This window comes from Nanorana parkeri, unplaced genomic scaffold (genome assembly GCF_000935625.1).
Source record: "Nanorana parkeri isolate BGI_ZX_2015 unplaced genomic scaffold, ASM93562v1 scaffold36, whole genome shotgun sequence".
NCBI classification, from domain to species: domain Eukaryota; kingdom Metazoa; phylum Chordata; class Amphibia; order Anura; family Dicroglossidae; genus Nanorana; species Nanorana parkeri.
This window is the reverse complement of record NW_017306304.1, coordinates 1,415,566-1,433,541: the sequence shown is the minus strand read 5'-3', so window position 1 is coordinate 1,433,541 and position 17,976 is coordinate 1,415,566. Positions and strand designations below refer to the sequence as shown.

At 42.5% G+C, this 17,976-nt stretch overlaps 1 protein-coding gene across 1 annotated transcript in view; it reads right to left on the bottom strand.

The window, feature by feature from the left end:
• Positions 1-17,976, bottom strand: part of ENPEP (glutamyl aminopeptidase) — a 52,734-nt gene that overhangs the window by 18,603 nt on the left and 16,155 nt on the right. The window contains exons 6-10 of the mRNA XM_018569989.1: positions 17,221-17,334; positions 11,672-11,806; positions 10,494-10,559; positions 6,418-6,483; positions 5,039-5,190 (exon numbers count right to left, since the gene is read on the bottom strand). Of these exons, the coding sequence (XP_018425491.1) occupies positions 5,039-5,190; positions 6,418-6,483; positions 10,494-10,559; positions 11,672-11,806; positions 17,221-17,334 (533 nt within the window). The remainder of the gene's footprint in view (positions 1-5,038; positions 5,191-6,417; positions 6,484-10,493; positions 10,560-11,671; positions 11,807-17,220; positions 17,335-17,976) is intronic.

Here is a 17,976-nt window from a genome sequence, read left to right as displayed (position 1 = left end):
GTGCAGAGACCTGTGCTCGGGAGGGGCAGGTGCTGCACGTAGCCTCATGCAGCTGTCTGCACATCTCTATGACAGGACCTGGCTACACACCGACCCGAACTTGCAAATCTATACAGGGTATCCATCTGTGCATGTACTGTACATATGTGTAAGTTCGGGTCCTGCCATGAAGATGTAAAGGTGGCTGCACGGAGCTACATGCATCGCTTTCCCTCCCGGATGCAGGTCTCCGCGTGGGCATGCACCCTATACAGTTGTGCATGTCAGTGACAATGAAGCCTAATTTACAGATTATGTAAATATAAGCCTTTTAAATCCTCATGTCTTCTCATGCTTGGGGAGAACTTCCCTTTGCAGCTGAGTGCCTCTTCCTGTAGTGCTGGCTCAGGTTGCAAACCTACACACAGACACCATGTATCCATTCCTGAGACAAGGCAGTCTGCTGCAAAACAGAAGTTCTGCCCAGCATGAGAACAGATACAGATTTAAAAGGAAGATCAGCAAAGAGAAGGGAAACAACCATGGATTACAGTAAGTTTATGTTTATACATTACAGTATTGGTTTATGTTAAAAAATCTGAAGGTTTAATGTCACTTTAAGTTATATTTTGCTTTAACAAAGAAACAGCATGATTGTTCCTTCACAAACAATGCAATAAACTTTTGTCTGGATAACACTTAGTAACCCCTGCAATGGCAACTTAATCATGTTAAACACATGACTGAGCAGAACCTTTTGCAATAGTTGAAAACTTTAAACTGGTCCAAACGAAAAAAAGTGTTAGCCAGACAATGCAAAACTATTAAACAGTTACTGCAGTAAAAAACATCTGTCAGATGTCTGCAGAAGCCTCTAAGGCAGGGGCATCTCCAGCCCTTTAGCTGTTGTGGAACTACTAGTCTCATGAAGAACTGCAAGGTTGACAATTACAGGCCTATTTTAAATAGGATGCTACTCCTGATCTATTTATTTGCCACCACAGCACTGTACTGCATTTCAATGCATTATGAACATTATTTTGTTCTTTAGGATGCCACTGAAAACTAATAGCAACACAGAAATACAATGGGAATGATTTACAAACCATTCTCACAGCTGTTCGCTGTATGCTGTATAGTCCTTGATGGAGTCAAGGAGCATAAGAAATTCCTCTAGTGGCCATGCAGTGCTGTGAATCTCATTCACACAGCACAGAAATGTGTGAACGTTTTATACATCAGTGCTGTAAACAGGGCCACCATCAGGGGGCTGCAAGCAGTACTCCTGTGCTGGGTCCAGGCCCCATCAAGTCAGCAGGAGGACCTGAGCCAGCACGGCTGCCTCTAGGGAAGAAGGATGGTACTGCCCACTTGCCATAGTAACCAATTGATGGACAGACTCCTGTCCATGAACTAGTTACCATGGCAAGTGGGCGGCGCCGTCTGCTGGGCAGTCCAATCAGGGTTCCACCTGCTCTTGCTTAGGCTTCGCCCATCCCAAGATTAAGCTCCGCCCCCGCACCATTCACAGTCCTTGGTGTTTACGGCAAGAGCTGTAGTCCTGCCCTGAGGTAAGCTGCAAGGGGTAAGCAATAGGGATAGTGTAAGATGAAGTATGCAGAATTTAATAGTGTTGGAAGAGGAGGCCAGCCTGCTACCCTCTGTCAACACTGTTAACCTTTTCACCCTCTGCACCCCCTGCCACAAGTAGTGCAAAGTGTGAGCAGTGTAGGAAGAGGGATGCAGAGTTGAGCAGAATAAGAAGAGGTGAGCAGAGTGGATGCAGAGGGTGCAGGGTTGAGCAGAATAGGAAGAGGGGTGCAGAGGTGAGCAGTGCAGGAAGAAGGATTCAGGGGGTGCAGAGGTGAGCAGAGTAGGAACAGGGATGCAGTAGGTGCAGTGGTGAGCAGAATAGGAAGAGGGGTGCAGGGGGTGCAGAGGTGAGCAAAGTAAGAAGAGGGATGCAGGGGGTGCAGAGGTAAGCAGTGCAGCAAGAGGGATGCAGAGGTGAGCAGTGTAGGAACAGGGATGCAGAGGGTGCAGAGGAGAGCAGTTTTAAAAGAAGGTTGCTGGGGGGAGCAGAGGTAACTAGAGTTGGAAATGGGGGGGCAGAGGTGAACCCGGGTGCTGGGGGTCTGTGCTCATGGTGTCTTGGAAGCTGGGTGTCAGAATTTTGGGAGACACCAGTGTCAATTCTACACCTGCAGTAGTGGAGCGATCACAAGAAATCCAGAAGCGGCGCAGAGACCGGGGGAGTCAGCGACAGTATGGGTGAGTGGAGGAGACCTGCACTGATGGACACACATGTAGCACTGCATGCAATGAACGGATGTGTCACCTGCCTAGTGCCTGCTATATACAGTATGTCTGTCAATCTACCTCGTAATGATAGCATAACTGCAAGGTAGATCAACAGACACACATGGCAGGCACCGGGCAGGCGAAAAAGAGTGTATGCTCAGACAATAAATGTATGGGAATACAAATTCTACATGCGTTTATTAAATAAATAAAAGTATGGGAATGCAAAATATGTGTTTCCATACTTTTATTGTATTCAATGCCTTAAAGTGGGAGTAAAATGTGTTCATAAGAAATTGCTAATGGGCAGGTTTTGATAGCAAAGTCTCTTCTACCCAAAAAAGGTCCTATCTGCTTGTCAGCAATTTTTGTTTTTCAGTGCACAGACACAGCATGCTGGAATGGAGTAACTCCCATGCACAATAGTTACATCATGCCAGCCAGGCAATCAAAGAGCCCGGAAGAGGACCCGGAGAAGATGGCAGTGCCAGTGACGGAAGGGGAGAGCAGACAGCAATGTAGAAGGGCATTGTCAGCAAGTAAGTGAGCCATAATGTGCTAATATGCTGTGCATACTAGCTCATTATGGCAATAACCTCTGGTGCTCTATTTTTTTAATAACCACTTTACTTCCACTTTAAGGAAGGTTTTGGAAGAAAACTACTGGGCTTTGGTCTCACTAAGGGTGAGATCCTCTATTCTTCCTGCACATTAGAGCTTGAAAGCACAGAGCTGTGTGAACATTTTATAAATCAGCCCCATTGCATTTCAGTAAGCTGCGGCAAAGCATGTTCATGTGCTAATATAACCGAAAACCCTGCTTTTATGGCCAAAGTCTCGGTAGTCAGAGCTTGAAGCTAATACATTTCTATTAGCCCATCACTATGATGAGCAGCCTTACTAGACAGAAATGTGCAGGAGGAAGGAGGGGCCAGCAAGCTTCCTCAGAATAAATGATGCCAGAGAGTTTCCTATCAGAATGTCCTGAGATTAAACTGTATGGGCAGAGATTTAAGGACTGCTACAGAAATGTGCAAGCAACACCTGGCAGCAGATTTTTCAAAAGCATTGCTTCAAAAAGTAACATACCATTTTGATATGAATGGGCTTTTGGCCAATGGGGGATAAAGCATTGTTTAGAATGGCCACTGTTCTTTACCACCTTTGACTAAAAATCACATCAGCATACAGATCTGCATGCTGATATGAAATCATCTTACCTTCATTATCTAAACAAGCATATTTTTATTTTACTTAAAGGAGAACTATGGGGTCAGTGTTTTTCCCCATAGTTCTCCTTTCCCCATAGTTCACCTAAAAAAAGACACAAACTAGCGTCCTCCCGTTACCCTAAGCTCAGTATACCCCGAGCTACAGCTCACGGTATACTGAGACGCCGCAGCGGATCCCGACGTAGATGACGGGATCAGCCCAGCTGCGTGAGTGACAGCTGACTCTGCCTATCTAGAGGCAGAGCCAGCTGTACCCGCCCCTCTCCCCCATCCGTTCCGCCAGTCAGCGCTGGCAGATCGGAGCGGGGAGAGGTGAATCCAGCCCCTCCCCCTGTCACGGCAGAGAGCCGTGACAGGATCGAGAGGCGAGCGAACCCGGTATGTGTTTGCTCACCTCCCGATCTACTGAGCCGACCTGTGACAGTCTCATTGTCACAGGTCGGCTAGAACTATGAGGTGAGTGGAAATCACTCATCTCATAGTTCTCCTTTAAGGTTTCTTTTTTTCCACTTCCTGGTCCACTTTGGCACAAACGATGTAATCGTGCCCAAGCGATGTATCCTGGGAAGGTTACATCAGCAGAGCATTGCTGGGAAATCTCATCTGTAATCTCATGAGATCTCAGTGAAAGGCATTTTCCTTCCCTGAGATGTTGTGCATGGTCACATGTCCTAGTTACGTGTGCCAGAGTTCCAGGAAGTAAAGGAAAGTCTAGTAATCTGCCTTAGTTAAAATGGCCACTGTCAGAAGACTAGGGAAGAAAAGAGCTAGAAGGCATGCAAAAAAAAAAGCCTGCAATTATCTAGAAGTATGTGTTTGTAGATTGTCATTACTAAATATTTCTAAAGGCGCCTTTGTTGTTATTTTGAAGATATAAAGAGAGTAAAGTTCCTCTTTAAAAAGAGCAATATACCTTTTATTTTTGATATACGTGATGGAATCAGACCTGTGAATACCTTCTATTCTAAGAAGGCTTTACTGTGCTATTCACTGATGCTGGTGGAGGGTATTTTGATTTCTTTTGATAGTCTCAGTCCCTTCTAACTTTAACCTAATGGTTATACTTGTCTTGTTGGGTCTCAAGCCCTTTCTCCATAGATACCATGGTTTCTATATGATGCATGGGTAATGGCCAAAATAGCTCCATATTTTTATGCTATATTTGAAATATACACCAGCGGTTCTGTATGTGAATTTGACTGTTGGGTATGATTTGCATGGCTCCATCCAATATCCTGAAATGAGGAATAATCCTATTTTTGGGATATGTGATGGAATAAGATATGTAAATTCCTTCTGTTCCAAGAAGGCTCTAGTGTTCTACGCAGTTAATCAGTTGAAAGGCTGTTTTACTCCTTTAGTCTCTTCTTAATATAATATTAATGGTTATGGTTATACTTTTTCAATTTTGAGAAAGAAGCCTTTCATTTCTTTCCTTATATGCCTTTATCCACATCTGCTCATTGGTGGTGCTATGCTGCTGCCATGTATTTATGTTAAAATAGAAATTCAGGTATAATACTTACTTGAAAATAGAAGATGGAAGTGATGGATCTGCTGTGTGATCCAAAAGAAACCTTTCCTGCGTAACAGTATTTCCTGATGAAACAATAAGCACCGGATAACCCATCTGTCTAGTCCAGGTATCCATTACTTCTTTTACTGGCTTACCACTTGCCTAAAAAAAAATGGCATTTTATTATAACCCATCTCTATTAAAGAGTATCTAACCCCAACAACATATGCTAATATGCACTGACTGTAACTATGTCTTTTGAGCACTAGATGGCGCTGTAGTGCAAGTCTAGTCAATGCTAGTTTTTCTATACGCATTTTTATCGATGATCTATATGTTTCCTGTTTGATGCTGTTTTCCTGCATATTGTGATGTATTGTTCTCCTAAGCAAGTCAAACTAAATCCAGCATTCCTCAAGATCTTCATCTAAACACATAACCAACAAGAACCAGCTTTCTTTTTTCAGGCTATTTTCTTTTTATTTGTACCTGATGAATCTCCAAGTAACACACTTTCTGTTCCAGGGTAAACATGCTCGCTGTATGTCTGGATGAGCAGCATTGTCTTTTTACGATAGGAAGAACTACAGGACAACCCCTCTTCTCATCATCATTGCACAGGGAATGCTACTGTATCTTCTCTGCCTGGCCACAGGCTGGGGGCATGGGGGTGACCAGGTTGTATTGTATACGCACATAATCAAGGTCAGGGGCTGAAAGTAGATGGGCCAGAAGTTAGGGTCTGCAGTATGAACACTTTACTTTTCACTGCAATTTTTTTGGTTTGTTTTAATAAGAATTTTAGAAGATGGCGTAGGATTGGGGGGTGTTGTAAAGTAGGCACCACTCCATTCTCATGTTTAGTTTACTAATCCGTGGTCAGATTGTAGTCCATTACTGGAGCGAGCTTGGAGTAGCGGCTACTTTACAATACAAACAGGGGCCATGGGGAAGAAAAGTAGCCACTCTGCAGAAGGAAGGACAGTGTCAGCACACATTCAGAGATGATTTGAGGATCTGCAGCTGAGTGATGCACAAACAAGCTACATTTTTGTTAATAGGGCACTTGAATATATTTTTAAGATTTAACTCCTGAGTTTAGTGTCACTTTAATAAGGGTGCCATTTTGAGAAGCTTTTGTATACTGGAGTGGCAGTAGTTCAGGAAATGATGCAGATGAGAAGCCATAAATCAAGAGGTCTGTGTACAGGCTCCGTAATACATATGTGTATTACAATCCACCAGTCACCAATGCCTAAATATATATTTATACTTTCAACTCCTTACCACACAATTTACTTTGAAGGATAATTCACAGAACATGTCCTCTCTCTGAGAAACTGTCCTGAACACTTGGCAACTGTGCAATGATGTTCATGTCATTTTTACCTTTGCCAGAGAATTCCAAAAGTCATCTGTTTTCGCATTCTTGAAATTGTAGTCCTTAAGGTAATTCTAATGAATGAAAACCAATAGAATATTTTAAAAATTAGCAGGGACCAATCAAAAAGATTTTTTCCCTAAATAATAATGATTGGAACACATTATGTTATGTACACCCATGCCCGGATTCCCCACAAGGCCACCGAGGCCCGTTCTCGGGGTGGCAGAGAGCAGGGGGGCGCCAGCATCTGTGGAATCCCCTGAAGCTCATGAAGTTCCAGGCGCCGGGCGGTAAGTTGTTTTCTAAATTTAGCCCTGCTTTGGGAAAGCAGGGCTAAACAAAGCGTGAGGAAGCCAGCGCTTGTTCCCCCCTGCCCCCCCTGCACTTACCTCTCTCCTCGCTGGCTCCGTCTTCCGGGCTCCGCCGCCGAGTCTGTTCTCACTGACAGCCGATGCAGGGAGCAGAGCGGCAGGGTTAAAAGTAATCCTGCCACTCCTTGTATACAGTGAGAGGCGAGAGCAGTGCCAGCACAGTGCTGTGCTACAAGTCCTGTATTGGAGGTGACAGGGTCAATAAAGAGAACCCGTCACCTCCAATTGCTATCACACAGGGAATTGTTAGCTCCTGTGTAATAGCAATAAAGTTAAGTGGAAAAAAATTGATAAAAAAATTGTTAAAGAAATAAAAAAAACTATAAATAAATAAATAAAAAAATTAAAAGGTGATTAAAAAGTAAAAAATAATTAGAAACAAATTATTAAAAAATAAGAAAATAATTATAACAAATAAACAATAATAAGATTTTAAAAATTATTAAACATAAAAATGTAAACGATAAGATAAATAAAAATTTAAATAAGTAAAAAATAAATAAAAATAAAAAAAGTGATAAAGTTTAAAAAAATAAAGAAACAATCAAAAAACAATAAAATGAACTCTGCCGCCCTGCCATCTGATTGCCATTCTCTATTGATGGGGGGCATTGCGGAACCTGGCCTTGGAGCAGCAGGGAGGCTAAATCCGGCCCTGTGTACACCTTTAGCAACCCTCTCTTTCCCACCTTCTGACAGCCCTGTTCTTATAATAAATGATAAAACAGCCATGTAGTAATTACCTATGCTGCAAAATCTAGGCTGCTCTATGCATTTACTAGCCTACACATGACTTACTGTCATCCCCATTCCTGAGTTCTTCACTGTGCAGCTTTATTCATTCCCAAAGTAGGTCCATAATCATGGTGGTCCCCAGCCATGCAGTGAAATACAGATCATCCATAGGAAAAATGGGACTGTGGCATGTGTACACATTAGGCACAGGACCTGGCCGAGATACTTTTGGGATGTGCAGCGCCAAGTGAGGTTTGCTCAGTGAAAAACTCTGGAATGAGGATTATGTACGAAGGGGTACTGAGGGGAGTGCAGAGTATAATTAAAGGAGATTGTCACTAAAAATTAGGGCTGAAACAACTAATCAATAAAGTTGATAACTGATAAGGAAAATTGTTGTCTATGATTTTCATTATCGATTAGTTGGTTGCTTGATTAGTTGGGCTGCTTGCACCCTCAATCCCTCCCCCTCCCCGCCTCACTCGCATGCTGACTGACTGTTCTGGCACTGCCCGAGGACCTGTGGCCTCCTCCTCTCCTCTTCCCCGGATGATCTCCTCCTCCCCGGGATGAATAGGGCCATTCCAGCATCACTGGGAGTCCACGTGAGCACAAACTGACCGTTTGAGGACTGTTCCCGTTTGGGACCCGCGGCCTCGCCCATTCCTCAGCCGCGTTGTGTGCTGTGTGTGTGCACTATGTGTTGTATGTGTGCTGAGGGTATAATATGTGTTGTGTGTGTGTACTAAGTTTTGTATGTGTACTGTGTGCGTGCTATGTGCTGTATGTGTGTTGTGTGTGTACTATGTGTGCTGGGTGCATAAAATGTGTTGTATGTGTGCTGTGTGTGTACTATGTGTTGTTGTGTTTGCGTACTATGTGTTTTATGTGTGCTATGTGTGTATTATGTGTTGCATGTGTGCTTTGTGTGTATTTTATTTTGCATGTGTGCCGTGTGTGTATTATGTTTTGCATGTGTACCGTGTGTTGCATGTGTACCGTGTGTGTGCAGTGAGTGGAGTCAGTGACATAACAACCGGGCGGGGGATGGGAAGACGGTATAGCTGTCCCGGGCACAAAGATGGGTTGGGGGGCACCGGCCGGGCAACAAACACATTTGGGACCGGTTCACACCATCTCCAGGGCATTCCGGCACGGTTAGTGGCTGGAACGCACTGGATCACATAGTGGAAGCCTTCCTGTGTTCTGGGGTGGGAGGGGGCGTGGCGGTGCCATTCACTATTTTTTGCGAATACACCAGATTGGAACATGGGCATTGCTGTGCCATGTGTTCTGGTGCAGGTGATCGCACTGCGGGTAGGGGTGTGTGTCAGTGGTACCATTGACTTGAATGGCACCGGCATGCCCCCTCCCGCCCCTGAAAGCAAGGAGGCTTCCACTATGCGATCTAGTGCGTTCCGGCCACTAACTGTGCAGCAATGCACTGGAGATGGTGTGATCTGACCCTAAAACCTCTAAAGCCCATGACACATTGCACAAGGGGGCCGCGTACAGCAAAGGAAAGCAGTGTTGTGTGAAGCTTTGCGTGCAGTGTGTCTATCAATATCCTCTCCCGTGCTCACGTAGGCCAGATAAAAAATGTCATCTCCAGTCAATCAGCTCACATGCATGAATCCGTGTGCCAGGTCACGGATTCAAGCGTGCAGCCAATAGGATTCCCCCAGAAAAGGCATCTGGTGAGAGGAGTCCAGGAGAGAAGTCCGCTTCTTTCCTTCCTGCACAAGTTCTTTCTGTGGCATATGTGACATAGGCCAGTGATGAGAGCTATGTAGAAAGAATTAATATGAGATGTACATTAAATAATTAATTCATACTCGTATTTAATAATCAATTATTAACTATATAATTAAATAAGTAATATTAATGAATTAATAATTAACTAAATAATGAATAATTAATAAAAAATGTAAATACATTTTTTTTATCCGATTAATCGAAAAAATTATCGGCCAACTAATCGATTATTAAAATAATCGTTAGTTGCAGCCCTACTAAAAATTAATGTTCAAATAAAGGAGGAATTGTGTTAGCTTCCTAGTGAAGTACAATGTGTTTTCTTGTCTGGTAGACTTCCCCTCCAGGACAGATGCAGTCTTGTTGGCACAGCCAGCCCTCCATAAATGCTGCTCAAACTGAAAATTCTGCAAACATTACATCAGTACTTGACTTGGTTGCAGTAGGTGAAGATTTCCCATTACAGATGAACCATATTAAAGGTTACTCCATTTTTAATGTATGGATAATGAAGTTTGTGCATTGCGCAGTAACTGCTACATTAATTAATGCTTTTTGATAGTTAACCTAATAGAGGGACAATACGTGATTTCCCAATTTACCTTTATGTAAGTATATATACAGTATGTGTCTATTACTAACATTTAAAACATTTTGTTGCTGGCAATGTTTCAGTTTTTTTACAAGGTGCAAGTTCTACATTTTGGAGTATATTCACATACACCTTGGTAAGGTTTTTTTTTGCTGTCTACATCCCTGCTAGGGAGATTTGCCCTTTTTATTACTAGGACTGAAAGTGATTTTCTCTCATTTCCTGTTGTATCCACAGGAAAGAAAGTGAAGGTAAATTTGTCTAAAATTACATAGACAGCAAAAAAAAAAACCAACAGTGGTCTTACCCGTTCCTTTACTTTATAACCAAAACAAAATAAAAGCTTGTGGTTAAAGATACATGTTAAAGTTAGCTCTGGATAAAAAAAAAATGTTTGCATATACTTTTAAAGGCAAAATATTGTGGTTTCATTCTCCTTTCTGGTAAGCACTAAAAAGTTGGGTACTACAGCCCTAAACATCTTTGCATCAAGACAAATGATGTTCTCCACATCTATAACAGCTTCAACAAATATTCAGTGTCGCAGCCTTAGTTCTCTATGAAAAAATGAGATGTTATTGTGGCCAACATATATGTCAGATTGTCAAAACATAAATTTATACCATACCTGGCATCCTAATTGGAAACTTTCTGGAGTAATCCATTCTTCAAGCATTCTCAAAATGGATGCTCCCTAAAAAAAAATGTAAGTTAGGCTTTTTTTAAATGACACTTTATTAAAAAAAAAGAAACACCCTCACCTGTGGGGAACATTCAATATTGTTACTGTAGTGCAATTAAGGTGCATAAACAGTGGCAATTGTGGTCTTTTTTAACAGTACAATTTTCTGCAGAAAAGGTACAAATTCCCTGTGTTAGCAGAATGCTAGAGAGCTGGACAGCTGCTCAACACAAAGCTCAGAGGTCCGGGTCCCCAGTGGTCCAATATGGCACTTGCCCGGTACTTCAATCAACAGCTCTTAAACTCCATGAGATGTTGGATCAGATGTTAACGTTAGGGGAGGTTTAGACGTGACATTATTTGGGGTTGGGTTAAATTTAGGGCTTAGGTGAAGAAGAGGTTCAGTGTCAGGGTCACAGTAAGGTAAGTAGGCTAGAATTCAGTGTCAGGGTATGTAGGGGAGTCTTTTTTCTTTACTGTTTTTTTAGGGCGAAAAACCAAACAATAAAGGCTAAAACATGACTTCCCAATGCCAAAACATAACGTAACAAATATAAATACACTTTATATTCATTATATTTTAAATTGAATCCTAAAATATGATTTAACATTTTAAATATTTACAGCTAATCTTGAGAGTGAGATACTTCAGCCACTATGCAATGGCTTTGAAAAGTAATATGGAAAAAATTATTCATATTCTTTGGGCAAGATCTGACCACTGAACTGTATTTATCTCAATGACTGGTGTATGAGAATGTGCTGACACATCTGCGTAATCTTATCTCGTTCCTAAAAATATTTAATATAGAAAAATACATGTCTGATCAATTATTCCCAACAGAATGATCAGGCAAACTTATCATAAAATGCTGGATGTATCAAGTAAAAATATTTTTAGGGCTACGAGCAGTTATGATTATGTTCTGCCAGCAATGCTACCTCAGTAAAGTACTGGCTGCTGTAAATATACATACTTAATTTCAATATAGTTACCCTAGCCACTATCCTACAAAGAGTACAGCAGCCCTTCTGGCACATTCCAGATTTACCAGATTGCCATTTTGAGTCTTTTTCTATTATAAACAAATCTCAAACATTCCATTAAATAATATGATTGAAACCTTGTTGTATGAAATGGCATCAAAGACAGACGTGATCTCCGCTGGGGTCGAGACACTGACAATAATTGGATGGGAGGACAGGAGTGCATCATCTCTCATTACAGGGAGCAAGTCATCAATTAGAATCTGGTCAAGCTGAAAAATTGAAAATATATTCATATGTTGGCATTCTGAAGTCTTGGAAAAAAGCATAGTTAAATATTTAGTTTTAGATCTCTGGGAAAAATGATAAAATGATAATCCTATACTATATAGCAAGGGTAGGCAAACTCAGGCCCTCCAGCTATGTTGAAACTACAAATCTCTTCATGCATCTGCCTCTGGAAGTCATGCCTGTGGCTGCCAGAGTCTTGCACTGCTTAATGGGATTGCAGTTGAACTACAGCTGGAGGGCCTGAGTTTGCCTAGCCCTGCTATATAGTATAACAAAATAAGTCTTTATTTGGAGTAGAAGTGTAGAGAATTCTGCCATCAGCATCCATTGCTGTCCAAAGGAACATACAGATACCCGCAGACCTAACCACATTTAAAATTTTACCCCAAGCTCACTATTATATCATGGCTCTCTCCTCTGTTCCTTCTCCAGTTATTCTCAATGCTTTCTATGAATTAATGAGGGGGAAGGGGGGGCAGGTAAACCACTGGATCGCCTTTCAACCATTCACAGAACGTCTTTAGTTTGAAGAATACAAGGCTATTGTGACTGGATGAGGAGAGAGTAAGGGGAAGATCGTGCATATCTCTTCATCACTGTAGACTAGCTACTTGATCTGTCAGTCTAAACGTCAGAAGCTCATGGGTGACAGAAGTATATTGCATAAAAAAAACTAACATTTTTAGCATCCCTAGTTGTCCATTGGATGTAGTTGGCAAAGCATTTCACATAAATTCTCTGGAGTAATCACAATTAAAAAGCTAACTTTTTCCTGGAGTTCTACTGTCAAGATGCCCCAAACCTTTTGTCCCAATATCAAAGACCTGCTCTGCTCTGGCCCTCATCCCCTTTGACACCCTCTTAATTACCATCTCTGTCATCCCCTTCCCATCTTTGTCACAGTGTTTGCTCTTGCTTCCCATTCAGGTCTTCAAACAGCAGTGTGGTGTGCTGTGCTGCGCTGTGGTGACTTGCGGTGCAAATGCAGCATTGCGTTGTGATCAGGGCCGGATTTCCCACAAGGCAAACCAAGGCCCGGCCTTGGGGCAGCAGGGAGTAGAGGGGTGTGGAATTCCTATCTCCCGATGCCCAGGACATGCAATTCCGGGCGCTGAGCGGATAGTTGTTTTCTACATTTGGGGGCGCATTAAGGAACCTGGTCTTGGGGCAGCAGAGAGCGTAAATCCCACCCTGGTTGTGATATCAATAGGGTACATAGAAAACAACTGTTTTCTATGTGCCCTAGTGATAATTGGCCTTGATCACTTGCTGAAAAATGCCAGTCAACACTAATAACGTGATTGAGCCCTTGAGGAAAACATAAAGGCTACCAATGCTGATTGCCTTGATGCAAAACTTTGGGGTAACTGACCTGGAACAAGTATACAGATAAGGAATTCTGACTTTAACTTTTCATGCATACTTGTTTTGGGTCAGTGACTCAAAGTAATGTAGCCAGAAGGTAAGCATAACAGCCAGGCAACTAGTATTTTCAGAAAGAAGTCAGAAACGGCAGCACACATATTTCTCTTAAAGGAGAACTATGGGGTCAGTGCTTTTCCCCATAGTTCTCCTAAGGGTAACGGGAGGACACAAACTAGCGTCCTCCCGTCACCCAAAGCTCAGTATACCGCGAGCTACAGCTCACAGTATACCGAGACGCTGCAGTCGGGACGGATCCCGACATTACTGTCTGGATCCACCCAGCTGCATGAGTGACAGCTGGCTCTGCCTATCTAGAGGCAGAGCCAGCAGTACTCGCCCCTCCCCTGTCCGTTCCGACGGTCAGCGCTGGAGGATCGAACAGGGGAGGGGGAATCCCTGCAGAGAGCCGTGAGTGACAGTCATGGCTCTCTGCTGGCACAGGATCGAGAAGTGAGCGAGCGACGGTATGTGTTCGCTCACTTCCCGATCTATTGAGCCGACGTGACAGTTTCATTGTCACAGGTCGGCTTGAACTATGAGGATGAGTGATTTTCCTTTAAGGAAATTTGGTCATGAAAAACCGAAAAAGGAACCACTGTAGTCCCAGACATAGCCACCACACTCTACTTGTGAGGTAAATGCCAGGGTGCACATCCACAAAAATATCCATACAAATCCAAAGTAGATATAGAGCCACCCACGGGTTGTGCAGCAGAGATAAGTCAAAGCATCAGCATTTTATTGTCAATGTTTCAACGGAGCTCAGTCCATCTTTCTCAAGATGGAACAGCTGGATGTATAAATTGCAGGCACCTACCTGCACATACCTGCAACAACATCCACAATCTTCCAGCAATGATAAAATAGCTGGGTGGTGTCAGAGTTTGCTGCTAAGCCTCATCCCCACCAATTATTAATCTGTTACTATGATAGGCTGCCTTACTGGTAAATAGGAATGAGTAGAAGACACGGATGGGCAGCCAAGCTGCAGCACTAGCAGGAGTGGTGAAAATTTACCAGCCAGAATGGCAGGGATTTAGTCATGACAGGAGGGTTTTGCAGTTTTCCTACAATTTGCTCCGTTTCCTATCTGATTCTACATATTTAAGTATTTTTAGAATCCTACTTGTCCATTCAATTTAAGGTCATACAATATATAAGCACTGATAAAGGAGTGAACCCCCAAAATGTGTTGGCTATTTTTTCCCATTAATCATTTAATTAAAAACAATTTCTATGAACATCAGTGTCGCACACTTACTGCTTTTTGCATATTTGGGCTACTCTCATGGAACCCCTTTTGTTGGGGGTGGTGTGGTACCCTGTGAGGTATTGTGAGTAGCCTCATCAATGCTTAATGAAACAATCATGCACAATAGTGGATATTAACAACAGGGGATCGAATGCCTCTACTGCATGTACCATGTAGAAGTTTTTTCATTACAAATTGGAGTTGATTTGATAAAGGCAAATAGGCTGTGCAATAATGTGCAAGGGAAATAAACAAAAAAAAGACAGTATTTTTGCTTGCACATGATTGGATGATTAAAATGTCAGTAGAGCTTCACAAAGCTAAAGGAAAAGTCCCTTGCAAAATGAACAGCCTATTTGCCTCAGTCCTCAACCCAATAGTCTTTAAGGCAGCGGTTCTCAACCTGTGGGTCGCAACCCTAAGGCTGGGTTCACACCTAGGCGTATTGAATATGCGCGTTTGTCGATTCGCGGTAAAAAAACGCGAGACAAACGCCCGTTTCCGAGGGCTACTTGGCAGTATCCCAATGGAAACGCGAGACCAAAACGCCCCAAAGGAGTACATGTACTTCTTTGGGCGTAGGCCGTTTTGTATCGCGTTCGGACGGACGGAAATACGGCAAGGTGTAAACCAGACCCATTGAATACAATGGGATTTAGATGTTTGAGCGCTTTGTAGAGCGTTCGTCGAGCGTTGAACGCGCTACAAAACGTTCAGGTGTGAACCAGGCCAAAAGTGGGTCGCAACTCACTGTTGAGGGGGTCGCAGCATCCACTTCTGCTGCGCTGGTGAGAGGCTCCTTAGGCTCCTCCTAGCGCGTCAGTGTCAGTCAGTGGGAGGACAGCAGAGGCTAAGAATATAAAAGTGCCGCTCTACACACTCTAGTGGCCGGGGAGTGTGTACAGCAGGGCTTTTCTATTCACAGCCGCTGCTGTCCTCCTGCCTCCCATACAATGTGAGCTCTGCAGGAGGCGGGAGCCTAAGCAGTGCTGGGGCTGAGAAGGCTGCATGGAGACTGAGTTGGCAAGCAGGTAGCAGGGGCTATGGAGGGCTTGTATTCTTGTGAGTGTGCTTCTATTTTTAGTCCCAAGTCCAGCGCCTTACTAATTCTGGGGGTCACCACAACTTGGCAAATATTACCAAGGAGTCCCATCCCTAGAAAGGTTGAGAACCACTGCTTTAAGGTAAACACTAATAATAATTTACAATAGTTAATGACCCAATGAAATTTTCATTTAAATCTCGAGAGGTGAGGGAACCCGGTATGTGTTCTCTCACCTCCTGATCTACTGAGCCGACCTGTGACAGTCTCATTGTCACAGGTCGGCTTAGAACTATGAGGTGAGTGGAAATCACTCATGTCATAGTTCTCCTTTAAATACATTTAAGGTGCATCACACCAATGGATGCACAAAGTCTTACAGATTGTTTTATTAGAAAGTATCTATACAGTACAAAACCTTGTCCCCTGCCAGCATGCTCTACATAAAAACTCTCGCTATGTTCACGGAAACAGTGGTCTCTCTGCAGAGGTCTGTCCCGTGTCAGAAATAAAGGTCTCCAAGCAGCACAGAGAACAAGCTTAGCTGATTGGAGAGTTACAACTTTGACTCAACAAGGGGGTATGTTGGATCCCTGCAGAAAGGCCACTGCTTTCACGCAGTGACCAATGGTTTTGTTTCTATTCAGTCTGTGGCTGCTTTATCAATAAAAGAATCTGTAAGGCTTTGCACACCATTTGTTGAATTCAAACTGAACATTTAACGCTAAGATCTAAAATAGTGCTCAACTCTTCCTGACACAACCTGATGTTCAAACGTCCGTTTGTAGAAGGTATTCCGAGGTGTTGGCGAGAATCACGCTAGATTACTTAGTCTATAATGCGAGCAGGCTAACCCTTTTGACATATTCCTTACACACCATGTTTATGCCTATCATTTTGTGATATGTAAGCTGATAAAATCCAAATATGCATACTGGCCTTAGGTTGCCAGTGCCGACCCAACAATGTTATACTCTTGACCCCATGTATACATTGCCATGTATTACAATGTTTGAGTAATGTTTTGGACTGTTTGAATACTGTTGGAAAACTAATAAAAACTAATTCAACACTAAAATAGTGCTCAACGAAAATGCACGGTACTTTCCTTCATGAATAAGAATGTTCCTTAAAGTGACTTTAAAGTCAAAGATATTTCTCCCTTTCCCCAATGTTAATTAAAGCACTTACATTAAATGTTTCTTAATCCGATCTCCTTCTTCTTTCCTGTTGTTTTCATCTGTCCCTCCAGCGCTTCTGCGGGTCTCCGATCCAGCGCTGACTCCTGTGAGCTTGCTGGCACTTCCTGTCCCACGGTGTCTGCATGCGGGTGCACGCCGTCCATATACTTACCTTGTGTCTCTCCTCATCTCCCGGCCGAAAATGTGAACTGCGCATGCGCCCGCCCCAAGATGCTTTGCAGCTGCTGAAGAATTTTCACATTTTCGGACGGGAGTGCGCGGGGAAGACACAGGTAAGTTTAAACCGCTTTTAAAGCGGGTTGTTTTTTTAAAAACACTTTTTGCATATATCTACTGCTTGCTAGCAGTAGATATATGCAAAAACAACGGAGGATTTAATAACCCTTTAAGACAGAGGAAATGCACACATTTCTTCATAACACATTGTGATATTGTATCTAACAAAGTCTTCTTCTCCGCTAAAGCCAAGCTTACCATGTTCCATGTGGGTTCAGCTTCTTTCACTCCAACATATTCAAAGAAGCTGGCAAAGCCTTCATTAAGCCACAGGTCATCCCACCAGTCCATCGTGACTATGTTTCCAAACCACTGAAAAAACAAACACATTGGGGACCTTTACAAACATTCCCTCCGGTCTCCACTCCTCCCAAAAAATAAACATGCTCAGGAGAGTGCTAGCTGAGTGCCAGATATGAAGAAAAAACATGCACAATTATAAAACAGCTGTAAGCTAAAGAGTTTGTTTTATAAACAATACTTAAATACAAAAATAAGAAGTATACATTTGTAACAGCTTATTTATTACAGGGAAATCACAGCTGTACAGACATCTGCATAGAATCTTAGCTATAGATGTTTGCTGGTGTAATCAGAGAACAGAAAAGGTTTGAATACAAATAAAAAATAATTTCTCAAAATTAAATTTTCAGTAATTAACACTAAAATCATTATTAACGCAGACAATCACAAGATGATGTAAAAAAATCCTGTAAAATATCAAAGAGTGTGTTTTGTGAAACAATATGAACTGAAGGTGTGCACTGCTGCAAACAAGCACCTTACAATAAAGAAGAACATGTTTTAGTATAAAATTATTTTAAACCTCTAAAGTGGATGAGGATACCTAATATGTTTAGTGGAATAGAGGTCTTATGTACATCTATACATCTTGTGAAAGTGTGCGTTTTACACATACAGTATATATGTGCTGGACAACTACGTTTATATATA